This window comes from Eumetopias jubatus, unplaced genomic scaffold, assembly GCF_037043125.1.
Source record: "Eumetopias jubatus isolate StellerSeaLion01/CBP00866 unplaced genomic scaffold, mEumJub1_p1.0 scaffold_6, whole genome shotgun sequence".
In the NCBI taxonomy this organism is placed as follows: domain Eukaryota; kingdom Metazoa; phylum Chordata; class Mammalia; order Carnivora; family Otariidae; genus Eumetopias; species Eumetopias jubatus.
The window spans coordinates 84,083,533-84,096,735 of record NW_028274812.1 but is presented as its reverse complement, the minus strand read 5'-3'; the positions used below and the strand labels follow the sequence as shown (position 1 = coordinate 84,096,735).

Below are 13,203 nucleotides of genomic sequence, written 5' to 3'. Positions count from 1 at the left end.
CCTTACACGGGCTGCTTTTCACGATGACTGTATTCTCAGAAGTGCCTCATAAGGAAAACAGTGCTCCCTCTCAGAATAGAAATACATTTTAAAAAGCTTTTTACCCCTGTGAAACACAAAAGGGCAAAAATGACAGATTCTTTCTTCAAGAGCCTAACTTTCTTACCTGTCAAGTATCTGACTAGTATTTTCAGTGTTACTCTGGCACTTGGCAGTTTTGACACTGAAAGTTATGTCTGGGGTTGGTAATCCTGAGCTTTGTTTTAGACAGTTCAGTGAAAATCAGCATGCTAAAAACAACAGATGGTCTTGTGGTTTGGGCTGCAGTGAGATTTGAGGGATCATATGTACAAATTATCTATTCCGCCTATGTCGATATTCCATTTCAATGATCTATACCAAAACAAAAGTTATTTTCTTTAAAAGCCTTTAAAGGAAAGGTGGTGTTTTCATTTAACATATTATTTACTTGTGTTTAATGCTTCTCATGCTGGATAGATGTTATCTTTTATTTTTATTGTTCATACTATGATAGCACAATCATTAATGTCTAAGAAAATCATATAAGAGGAAAAGGAAAACAATTTGACACATTTCTGCCCTTGCAAATCGAAATGCATTTTATTCTGGGAAAATGACCCAGAATTTGGGCATTTCTGTGTAGTCAAAATACTCTAAACATTTAATCTTCATGTAGATATACTGTATATGTGTGTGTGGAAGGAAGAGGGCGTTTATTATATCAAAGTTGCTTACTACACTTGCATGACTCCAAAAATAGGATGAACATGCAAGGAATACATTTTTTAATTGAAAAAAAACATGATAATAAATAATAATGTAAAATGCACTGGTGATATTTTCCCCCTTGACATCTATAGTTTTAGCAAGCTGACAAATTTTTAAATGCTGGAAATTAGGTAATAGAGCAAGAGAGAAAGACATTGTAGTTTTCTGTTTTTTGAAAATGTGGAGAAAATACTAATACCCTACTGAAATAATACAAAATCATGAATTACAACAGATGGAAGTTACACTGAGCAGTCCTATCACTTTACAAATAAAAACTCCATAATCAAGAGATGTGTGAGGAATTGATCAAGGCTACACTGATGAACTGGCGAATGATAATGGGTCCAAGATTATACTCTGTGCCTGGTCATTCCCAGTCCTCTTACCATTTTGCCACATTGCTTCCAGATGTATGGAGAATGTTTATACATCTTAACAATCTGTGTTGCTCTAAAGCCTAAAAAACTGTTAGTAAAAACTAGTATTTCATTTTTGAATTTTAAGACATCAGCCCATCTTTCTATTCATGTTGTGTATAGTTTATAACGGTTACAAATTCAATTAGCTAATTTTTTTTCATTTTTTATTTCTTTATAATGTCCATGTTTCATAATATTGTTTCTTATGTTTGAGGTGATTTTTTTTAAGTGCTTCAGAGAAGGAAATTTGTTTTACTACTGTTGATAACTCAGGCATCGTAGGTGTTTCATTTATATATTTCATTCTACTTGATGAATTCCAGGTATGTGGTCATTTATCATTGCTCTTCGGAGACATACATTGGAACAAAGATGGGACTCCATTATTACTGAACTCTCATTGTACTACTAAACAGCAAGGAAGTAGAGGCTTAGTCTTTCTATTCCCAAAGTGTGATAGGACTTGGTAGTTGACTTGACAAGCATAGTTATCATGTCCAGACATTATCCTCTGTCACCATTGACATATGTACTAGCCAACCCTGTTACAAAGTAAAATACTTATAATGTTATTACTTTAATATATTTAGTAATATAGAAAGTTTTATTGTTCCTATTCTCCTTTACACTTATGTTTCACCTAGAATACTTGAAAGTATTGGAACGTTTAACAATACATTGTATGGATTTTCTTTTTTGCCTATAAGACAAACATTTGAAGTTCCAAATTCATGTTAATTTGTAGATGCATAGGAAGAAATGAAGATTTAAGGATCTGAGGATCAGAGCAAATTTGTCTTTATATAATTGTAAATTCATGAATAGTATTTTAAATATACTTAAGGATGTATAATGCTTAAATTATAATTATCTTAAATTATACATAACTATAATATTTAAAATATTTTGAAGCAAATCACAAATATCTGTAAGTCAAAGGAATTTCCCAGAAAAAATTACATTCTCTTTGCAGAAGGTGATATACTATAGAAATTTTTCAGTGAGGGTTCACTGAGGGTTAGGGAAGAAGATTTATTAAAGATTCTTAAGCTTTTTATTTTTTTATTATTTCTTAAGTCACTGGCCTCTTTAATAATCTTATGAAAGGTATAGATCTAGAAGAAATGCATGCAGGCACAAACAGTATTTGCAAATGATCTCAGCTTCTTTGTACTTTCATCAAAGATCATCCATACTGTTAGAGTAAGAATTCATAGCAAAGTATGGGACATAAGAAGAGAAACAATTATTTTAGTCTGTCTTTTTAATAATATCTAATACTTTCCATTAGAAAATTATGATAAATTATAGACTTTTAAAACTGTATTTACTTTTCTCACCTTTTCATGCTCCAATCAGAGTCCTTGTTGAGTTTAGAAGAAATGATTTCCTAAGTATGGTTTTAAATTAACCCATAAAATTCTAGTTTTATTCTTTCTTAATTATAATACTGAGTTGATATTTGACATATGTACAAAAATGTCCGAGTTTAAAAATAATAGTGTAAGTGAAGTGAATCTAAAGAAAATAGATAAAATTCAATAAATATTTTTTAGCTAAGTTACTGTCTGCTTTTTAAGAAGCACAGTTTATTCAACATCAGACACAGCATTCAGCTTATAGAAAGACAGAGAAAAATTCCAACTTAAAGAACTTTTGTATAAAATTACAGTGTTAATTGCACCTTCGAGGGAGAGAAGAATTGTTTATTCATATCACTCTATCTGCAGTTATAGCTAAAGCTCAGTCTTAGCAAACATTCTTCTTTTTTTGACTATGTTGTATCTAAGCTATATGTCCATTAAAAGACTAAATGCAATAACATGGTAATTAAATTTGTTGTAGAAGATGAGAGGACCTTAACTCTCTACTATATGGCAGTTTTGAAATTAAAAAAAAAGTTAAAACCCAGAAGTCCCCCAATTTTTAAATTCTTTTTATAACAGAATAGCATTTTAATGATTTTGTTAGTTTACAATGCTACCAACATTCAGGATGCTCCTAAAATGTGAATTTAGTGCTAGGATTTGTGGGAGAATTGAAAAATATTCCATATTTTAGTTTTGCTATTGGCATTAAAAGTGTCAATGCAAAAATTTTAAATGATTATTCTTTTCAAAGTAAGATACTTGAGCTCTCTGGGCTGATGTTAATTTTACTTATACTGGGATACTCGACAGATAACCATAGTCCAAGGATTCAATTCACTTTTAGTCATTACTAAGTATCTGTTATTCTATGTAAATCATGTACATTAATAATCATGTCCTCTGGTTTAAATTTGTGATATTTTATTTTAATTCATATATTTTTCTATTTAGATAAACACACCAATAATTCAGAAATAATGTCATTTCATTTGACAATAGATGGTTTAAACATAAAATGCAAGTAAGCAAACTCTGTAGAAAAGTTAAAAACTCTCCAAATTCACACTGAAGCTTCTTCTTTGATGTTTATGAAAAAAAAAAAAACTTTGAAACACGATCACATATTATTTCAGAACACACACTAATGTACATACCATAAGGAAATAATGAGAACTACTAAAAAAATGTGAATTGTATGTAATTATCTGATCTTTTGATATGAGTAAGTCAATGATAGGCTATCGGCATCTTGCTTCTGTTCTTGGAATCTGAGAGCAGGCCATGAGGATAGCATGGGAACTACATTTTTGCTGGCTAGTCAAGGGAGTCTACTTGCAATTTTGAGTCAAAATTTGGGGATTTTCTTTCTTTGATGGATTAAAAGATGTAAACTTTCACTCCTTTAAGAATAAAGATAGTGCATTAATCATTTTGGGAAGGTCAAAATGAAGTCATTTAAAACCATTTTAGGATTCATTTCAGTTAGGCTACCACTGTCTCCTCATGATTTAGTTTTGAGTTTTCCAAATAAATTTTTATATAAGCCATGTCATAAACTAAGTAATCTTATTTAGAGAAATGAGGCATTGTCCTGGCAAGGTAAAATCACCCAGCACTGTTTCAGATTGCTTCAGGCCAATAGTTCTTGGGAAATTATCTTTTCAGTGCCAAGTAACTGTCTTCCCTAAGAATTTCATGATATTAAAAGTGAAGATTACAAAGCTGTGGGCCAATCAATGTGAAACATTTCTTAAAATTAATATCATTTGGTGAGAATATTACTGGCATTTAAGTTTGCTTTTATCACAAGTAGAGATGGCTTTGAGTTACTTTAAGCTTTAAGTGTAGAGTACAACTGATTACATACAGTTCATTTGATTTCCTCAAAGCTCAAAGCGAATGACTGAGCAAGTGTCCAGATGTACTCGCCCCATAGGCAGAAGGCAGAGAACAGATATTTGTACATTTTCTTGTATGGCACATGGTTTTGGTAAATGCAAACCATCTTTCTCAATAATTTTGTCTCAAATAGCCTTTTACTTTATAGTACTCATTACGACTCCTATATATTGTCAAGTATTTAATAAATTTCTACTACTTTTCTCAAGATCTCCATTGTATCATCTTTTAATCATAATAGTCATCATTTACTGTCTCTGCAGTCAACATTTTCAAAGCAATTGTGCATCATTGCTTAATTCACAGAACTGTGATATCAGGAATGGATATCATCTACCTAATTTACTGAATTTAAACAGAGCTAAACACCCAATAATTTTATGCTAAAAGTATAATTAAAACATTTACCCACACATTTCAAGCTATGTATTTATCTCTCGTGCTATTAGTCTGTACTTGAACACACAATAAAAGCTACATATTTACTTAATTTTTATAATCGGTGTCAGTGTCTTTTATCGAGCATGATAGGCCTTTAATCATTGCAATGGAAACATTTGCCAGCAAGTGTCTTTATAAACTCAGAGGTGAAATCAGTAGCCAAGTCAGTCACATAGGTCAACATTTATAGTATCCTTATAAGTCATTAGTCCCTCTTGGCAGAAGCCCCAATACTTTAATCACACAAAGAATTTTTTCCCCATAAATATGTGTATATACACAACTTAAAAATAAATCTTAGCACTGTTTGCAAAAGTTGAATAGTCTGGAAAATTGGCAAAAGATTGTAAAAAATAAACATAGGTATCACACAACACAAGTGTATGTTTTGAAAAGTTCATTCTACACATGACTGTGCCCTTAGCTCTTTTTTCCCCTTCATTTGTAAAAATGTATAAATTAATGGTATGGTCTTGAAGCTAAGCTGCTTATGATGGATTCTGACTTAAAATAACTTGTATTTTATCAAAGGCTGTAATTTTCCCATCTAAACAGTCGCACTTGCTACTTAGAAGATTAAGAAAGATTTAAATGTAATGCATTTCTGTACATACTATAAATTAAAAATCTAAAAATTTTATATTGTATTTTCAAAACATAAGAATTTCATATATGTGATCAGACATAGCCACCAGAAATAGAAAACTAATTTTTTCTCTTAGGCCATTTTTAAGACTGGCAAATATTCAAGTAACACTGCTGGTAGAAATTAATAAGAATGCCTCAGAAAAGCAGGTGCTTATCAATTACAACCATTTTTCGGTGACTGCTATTAGCTGAGGATGTTAAGTGGGTGTGTGCTTGCATGTTAAGCATGTGCATATATGTGTGATGTGTTCAGTATGCATATTTGTTTTCTCTATATATGTACATGCAACAACCAGTTGATTAAATGGAAGGCATATTTTCACGATTGAATCTGATTTCACATGGTCATTTACGAATGGAATTGAAAATATTTCATATCAGGTGAAGAAATAGGGTAGTTATATTTTGTTACTAACATTTGTGTTCCCCATTTTGTGTGATCTGAGTCATGTTCATCTTTAGATTAACAGGTGCTAGCATTGTATATTCTGCATTTTGTTTATTAGTCATGTGTTATTTCTAAATTTCATTTACTTGAAATCATGTCAAAAGAATTGAAATCTTAAACCATTCAGTTCCAAAAGGTGCTTCGCCTGTGTTAATAGGCTTCCATTGTGTGTTTTTGCAGCAAGCTTAGTAGTGGAGGAGCGAACAAGACAGATGAAAATGAAAGTGCATCGATTTAAGCAGACAACAGGGTCTGGTTCTAGTCAAGAACTTGATCGCGAGCAATATTCCAAGGTAAAACCAGTAGTATCCAACCAATAGTTTCCCTTTTAAAAATGTACAGTGTGTGTAGCAGGTAGGATTAGCAAGCGCCAAGTTATGTTAGAGAAGTTATCATTCACCTGATGGTCTTGCATCATAACCTCTGTCCTCTTGATATTTTCACAAGATATATAGCTTTGTAAAAATATTAGTTAACTGGGATTTAATGTTTTTTCTAAAAAGAAAATGTAAATACTTCATATTAAAGTCACTTACTTATCTATTGTCAATAGTCAAATTCACATAAATAAGCAAGATATATGAAGCTATTTTATTACTTGAATCTCATTTAATATTGCATTTAAAATATTAAGATATATATAGATTTATAGTCTTAAATACTATTTTAGGTTGATATTGACTATTGAAATTTATTAGTGAATGACATAAGTTATGCAATGTGAGATTTCTTCTTGATCTGTCTTTAGTAAGAAAAGTAAGTGATTTCAAATTCTTAGAAACTGAACCCCACAATTTCAAGAGGAAAGAAAACATTTAATTTATACTTCAGTATTATTTTGTAAGGATGCACTAGGAGTTTATAAACTGCTAACTAGCATCTAATAATTTTAATTAAAATAGGCATAGAATTTTTTCACCTCATAAAGCAATTTTAAATATATGGTTTATTTTAAATATATATATTTTATTTATATATTACACATTAATTTTTATTTTTATATAAATATATAGTATATATTAATACTACAAAAGTGGCCGCAGCCTTTACAGAATAACCCGTGTTATAATTTTATGTCAAGAAGCCCTTTTGGAAGTAATAACCTTTGAGAAATTCAAAATTTAATTTTGAGAAATTCAAAATTTTCAAAATAAGAAAAACCTACTTATTTGTAAATATTAGAGGTTGATCTTTACATAGCCAGATATTCAGAGACTAATACAAAAAAATAGAGGTGGTCACAAAATATGACTTGTCACCAGACTCAGAGTCCTACATATTGGATGCATTTTACCACTTTACATCATAGTTAGCTGTAGGAGGATTTCCAACTCAGACAATGCGTAGGTTCCCTGATGCAGTGAGGCTCAGTACCCTAGGACTCTGAAACAACACTTAAAACAGTAAAATCATTTAAAACAAACAAACAAAAAAAAACAAGTGAGCAGAATATCTTGATGTGCCATAGAGTTGCTGATTCCAGGTCCACAAGTCTTCTCTGTGGTTCATTCTTAATTATTATCACTTAGCTTATTTGTCTGTCTTCTTTATGAATATCATCATCATTTTTGTTTTCTTTTACAACAAATGCAGTAGCGATTAGAATGCAGGATAATTTAAGTGTTCTTCCTCCAACAGTTGGATGCAGTTATTTAGAAAGGTTCTTTAAACTGGGAGTGCTTCATTAAAGCTGGAAATGCCTTATTAATTTCTTAGCATTATGTGAAAGGATAAGGTCAAATAGAATAGCAAGTCAAAGTTAGAGCCAGTATGGAAACAAGAAAGAGGTAAACAATCAGGGTAATCAGGGTACTACTGAAAGCCTTTCTGGATCATTCTGAAGTAGGACTCTAATCATCAGTTGATCAAAAAAATTTACAAAATGAAGTGCCTTTGAAGTCTAAACAACACTAGGGGTGTCTGAGTGGTGTAGTCAGTTAAGCCTCAGACTCTTGGTTTCTGCTCAGGTCATGATCTCAGGGTCTTGAGATCGAACACCACCTCAGGCTCCCCACTCAGCACAGAGTCTGCTTGAGATTCTCCCTTGCCCTCTGCCCCTCGTGCTCATGCACTCTCTCTCTAAAATAAATAAATAAATCTTAAGGGGAAAAAAAGTCTAAATAACCACTCATACTTAATATTTATAATAAATCAAAGGTAGGTTTTTCTTGGTTGGGAGATTCCATATTCTCTGACTCATAGAAATTTAGAACTGAAAATACCTGAAATTAATCTTCTATTCCAGCTCTCTTATTTACCAAATTTATGAAAACTGAGGCTTACCCAGAATTAGTAAAGCCTTTCTGTGGTGTGATGAGCCCTAAAACTCCTTATCTGAAACTCAGGTACTGCTGTGTTTTGCTTCTTACATCATTGAAATGTACACATCATTCCAGTTTAATTCAGAAGTTCTGTGACTCAATTTGCAGGCAGTTAAATTATCATATTCTGACTTTGCTCCCTCCTTTGCACCTTTTTCTTTTTCTCCCGCATCCCATTTGGCTATTAAAAAACCCATTATTTTCAAACATATTACTGTTGTTCTTAAGGTATAAATTGATACTACCATTTACCTAAATAAAATTATGACATATTGTATCAATAAATGGGAGACCAAGGATATGGTATCTTTAAGAACTTATAACAGGATAGGAAAAATATATAAGGTAAAATAACAAATAATTAGCTTATTTTTTATTTTATATGTCAAGTAAAAGATAAATTCTCCACAGTTCTAATATTCATATTGTGATCTAATGCTTACAATAAAATTTTTAAGACGTTCCATTTCATTAGGAAATCATTTAAGTAGTTTTCCATTTTAAGTAAAGTTTCATTTCCAAGAGAAGGCATTTCAGTTAGACATCTCGTATATACTTGAGAAAAGTTCTTTCTCATTTATCCTTTTTCCCCAACCATTTTATAATTTACTTTACAAAATTATATAATCAAGAACTAGTATTGTCATAAATTTAATATACATTAACTTTTGAACTTTATTCCTTTCTTGATTCTTTTTTAGTGTTTTAATCCATTTGACATTTTGGATGAGCACCTTTGTTGAAATTCTGCCAAATTAGAAATTAGTTAACCATTCTCAAAATACTTAGAACCATACACCAATAGAACTAGATTTTCTTCAGGGCAAAGAATTATCAGACAAATATACTATAATTCCTAAGATGTTTCAAACCTGACACCTCCTTTAAAATATGGAACCTCCCTAACCCCGTCTTGAGTAGGGAATTGGCACTAACTTTCCTTTTGGAAACACAGGAGACTACTTCAGGATCCCTGAAATGTGATACTAGGCTATTTTTTCAATGATGTTATACAGTGTTGCATTCCTTAATGATGGGGTGAAATTCATAATTGGAGTGTGAGTTTGCATTTAGACACTCACATTTTAAAGAGTGTTTATGTTTCTATAACCCAGGAACAGCAACCAAGATTGATGGGATGGGTTTTGTAGGTAGCTGCTAAATGTGTATTATTATTTTTTAAAATAGCTGCCCTATAATTAGAGTCTGCCCTCACATCAATGACTTATTTCCCTGCTGTATGACTAGTATAAATTCCTCCCAGTGATGTGATATTTCTCAAAATACAATTAATTTATTTCCATTAAAATGTTTAATCATTAAATAGGAAATTTAACAAATTATTCTTGATGAAATATCAAGTGATTATTTAAACTCCTAACAGATCTTGAAAATAAGTAAATAATAGTAGTAAAAAGTGAATATAAAAGTCTTTCGTTTCCTTCAAATAACTAAATGCAAAAAAAACTGTGATCTTGTGTTAAAGTGATGAATTGTTCTTTGACCCAGCTTTGAAAAATTTAATATGATATACAATCTTTTAAAAATCCCTTGTTTAATCTCTTTGCTGAAATAACAAAAGTCTGTATACAAAAATGTTGAGGAAGAGATGGCTTAGAGAGAAGGAAGATTTCTTTAGTTGGAGAAATAGTTTTGTATATACTCACGTATCCTATGCTAAAGTCTACGCTGCTTATTATTGGAATTTGCCAAATAAAGGGAACATTTGTTCTGGGTGTCAACACAGTGGCAGAAAATCTACAGCTGGGTAAATTTTTACTGTATTAGAACCCAATTCTTTCATATCCCCTCATGGACAGGCTGTCATTTCAGTATGTTTGGAAACATCATAATTATCATATGATATATGTACTTAGGAAAATAATTTCCAAGGCAAGTAGTATAGGACTTACATTTGTACCCCACTAACAGTATTAAATTCAGATCCTGCTATGTGAGGATAGCTGTGTAAAACTGTGCTTAGTTTGTACCACATCTACTCTGTAGATAAAAACAGTTCTGATTGAAATGAATCATGTCAGGATCATGGTATAAGATATAACAGAATTTGATGGTGAAACATTATCACATTACTTTAAAATGCACGTTATGTTAAATCATATTAATGTTAGATCATACATGAAGTTGTAGAAGTAGCTCAGTTCTGCACATACGTGAATTTTCTTTCGGATTATAATTTAACATATGGCTTTCATAAACAACTTACTCAATTATGAAAAAAATTCTTTGAAAAGATAATTTCATTGATAGTCTATAATTTGGAGCTGTTTGCATACTTGATGTGAAATTCTTTGCCCAATACATACACATGAGAGGTGAAGAATTAAAACTAACATATAAATACCTCAGGCCTGAACTACTCTTATCTGAGGAATTATTAAGTAAACATGAATCTCTTTTGTAGGATTTAAAAAAAAAATACTGCTTATACTTCTTTTTGTATATACAGATCCAGGGTTTTAGCATCATTTTACTTAGTGTACTTTAGCAAGACAATTATTTATACAAATTTTTATAAATAGTGTTTGGATTATTTTAGGTTCATTAAAACTCATCTGATATGGAGTATCAGAGGATAGATGAGTTTTCCTACAAGTTTAATAAACATTTGATATTTTCATATCTTAATGCGTAAATGTAAAATTAAATTCCTAGTTAAGAAACTTAAATACCCAATGTTTAGCCACATGTTCTTTTATTAATAAGTTATATTATCTTAACTTCCAGTACCAAAAATAAGAGAAATCACTTATATATTAGATATTTTTTAATTATATGTAATTAAGTTTAAGTAATTATTTTATAACCAATTTATTGTAATGAAAACACATATGTAAAATAATAATACATAAATCTACTTGCTGTGTCATCCACTGCAATAAAAGTCAAGTAGAAAGAAGAGTATATTAACTGCTCTGACAACTTTGCATGTTTTAATCTTCTACCTAATGATTCCTAAAATCTTAGATAATGAATATCAAAGACAAATTTAAAAATACAACAGATAGTGTATATTCAAATTTTAATAGGAATCCCATTTTTTTTCTTTTGACACTGAGCTGATAGTTTAAATCTGAAAATGTCTAATTAAACTACAGTAGAAAACTGGAGTCCAGTCTTTGCTTCCATTGCTTTACTCCTCTTTGGCACAGCCCCTCAACTTTAATACCAGCCCTTCTTTGTGAAGAGATACATCTTTTGAAGAAATTTGAAACGCTGAAGTCTAAGAACAGGGAAAATATATAGGTAAATTGAATAGTTTCAGAAAGAATCAAAATAGATAGAAGCAGTCTATACCATGCATAGAGGAGAGGTGAACAAATAGAAGCAGATAGAAGCAGTCTATACCATGCATAGAGGAGAGGTGAACAAAACGGGCAATAATGAAAATCAAAGCAGGAACAGAGAAACCGATACACTGGAAAAAAGGACATTTTGAAGTTTCAAGTATATGCCAGTAATTTATTCAATGAATTTTCCACCCAAGCATTTAAAGTTTCATAAACCATTTTTTACGACTCAGAGAATGTAGGTTTTTTGTACTGGAAATCATATATAACCTTAGTGTTTCTATTATCTTAGATTCCACACCTACTTTTATGAAGGTACACTCTCACTTGGCATGGGCTAAGTAGTCATTAACCTCACCATGTATGTCTCTTTTCCCACAACCTGATGATGGAGCTCACACTTTCTTGTTTTTAATCTTTAGTATAACATACATAAAGATCAGTACAGAAGCTGTGATAACGTCTCTGCCAAATCATCAGATAGTGATGTCAGTGATGTGTCCGCCATTTCCCGAACCAGCAGTGCCTCACGCCTCAGCAGCACAAGCTTTATGTCAGAGCAATCTGAGCACCCCAGGGGTAGAATCAGGTGAGTTGGCAATACTGTTTATATAAACTGGGTCTGTATCCATGGTATAAAAATGCAACTAGCTTTCTTAATGTTCTTGATAAATACAGTTTAGGTAAAGCAGCAGAAACATTTCCCTAACTTAACTGGGACGGGAGTGTGTTGAGCATTTATTTGGTGTTGTGTAATATCGCCTATAGACCGTTCGGTACTATCTAGCATATAACTGGAGTCATAATGTTAGAGATTGCTCAGAGTCACATTTACGGGAGTTTCTTCTAGTATGATTAAATCCTCAGAGCATCCTTTGGTCCAGTGTTAAAAAAACTTTTCCTGTAAAGGGCCAGATAGTAAATATTTCAGCTATATTGGACAGTCTCTGTTGCCTTTACTTTATGATGTCACTGTAGTGTGAAAGCTATACAAACAAGTGAGCGTGGCTGTACTCCAATAAAATTTTATTCGTAAATACAGGAAGCGGGCTACATTTTGCCCATGGGCTGTAGTTTACTGATCTCTTCTTTAGTCCCATAGCAGTTGGTCTGCTTTCAGAGTAGGGTTGAGCAGATGTGACACAAAATACACATAGTTTACATTCCATGAGTTGTAAGAAATTTGCATGAAATTTGTTTAAATCACCAGTTGTGCTCTTGTCTTTTTACAATGCAAATATCCTGCTGAAAGGGAAAAGACCACAGGAATCCAAGTGCCATCTTACCTAAAGCAGGCTCAATATGAACAAGGCATATTTTATATTTGTTCTTAACTAGTTTCCAGAAATATCAGAAATAGAAGTCTCATTGAAGGAATTTGGGGCTTGATGAGAGGCCCAAGAAATATAAATGTTCAGAATAGGAGCAATTACCTTTCTAATACTCTGAAAATCTATTATCACACATTATGATGATGTACAATAAAATATCTTTGAGCATTCCTTCTTTCTGGATTTCCCGGTTGAAACAAATTGAGAGTAATTATCTTACTGT

General features: G+C 31.7%; 1 protein-coding gene across 50 annotated transcripts in view; it reads left to right on the top strand.

Annotated features, from left to right (window-relative positions):
* RIMS1 (regulating synaptic membrane exocytosis 1) overlaps positions 1 to 13,203 on the top strand; it is a 486,979-nt gene that overhangs the window by 376,949 nt on the left and 96,827 nt on the right. For 33 of the 50 annotated variants that reach the window (XM_088024322.1, XM_088024321.1, XM_028097571.2 and 30 more), the window contains 2 exons: positions 6,198 to 6,310; positions 12,072 to 12,238. The exons of the other annotated variants lie outside the window; for them this stretch is intronic. In XM_088024322.1, coding sequence (XP_087880448.1) covers positions 6,198 to 6,310; positions 12,072 to 12,238 — 280 coding nt within the window. The remainder of the gene's footprint in view (positions 1 to 6,197; positions 6,311 to 12,071; positions 12,239 to 13,203) is intronic. 50 annotated transcript variants of the gene reach the window in all.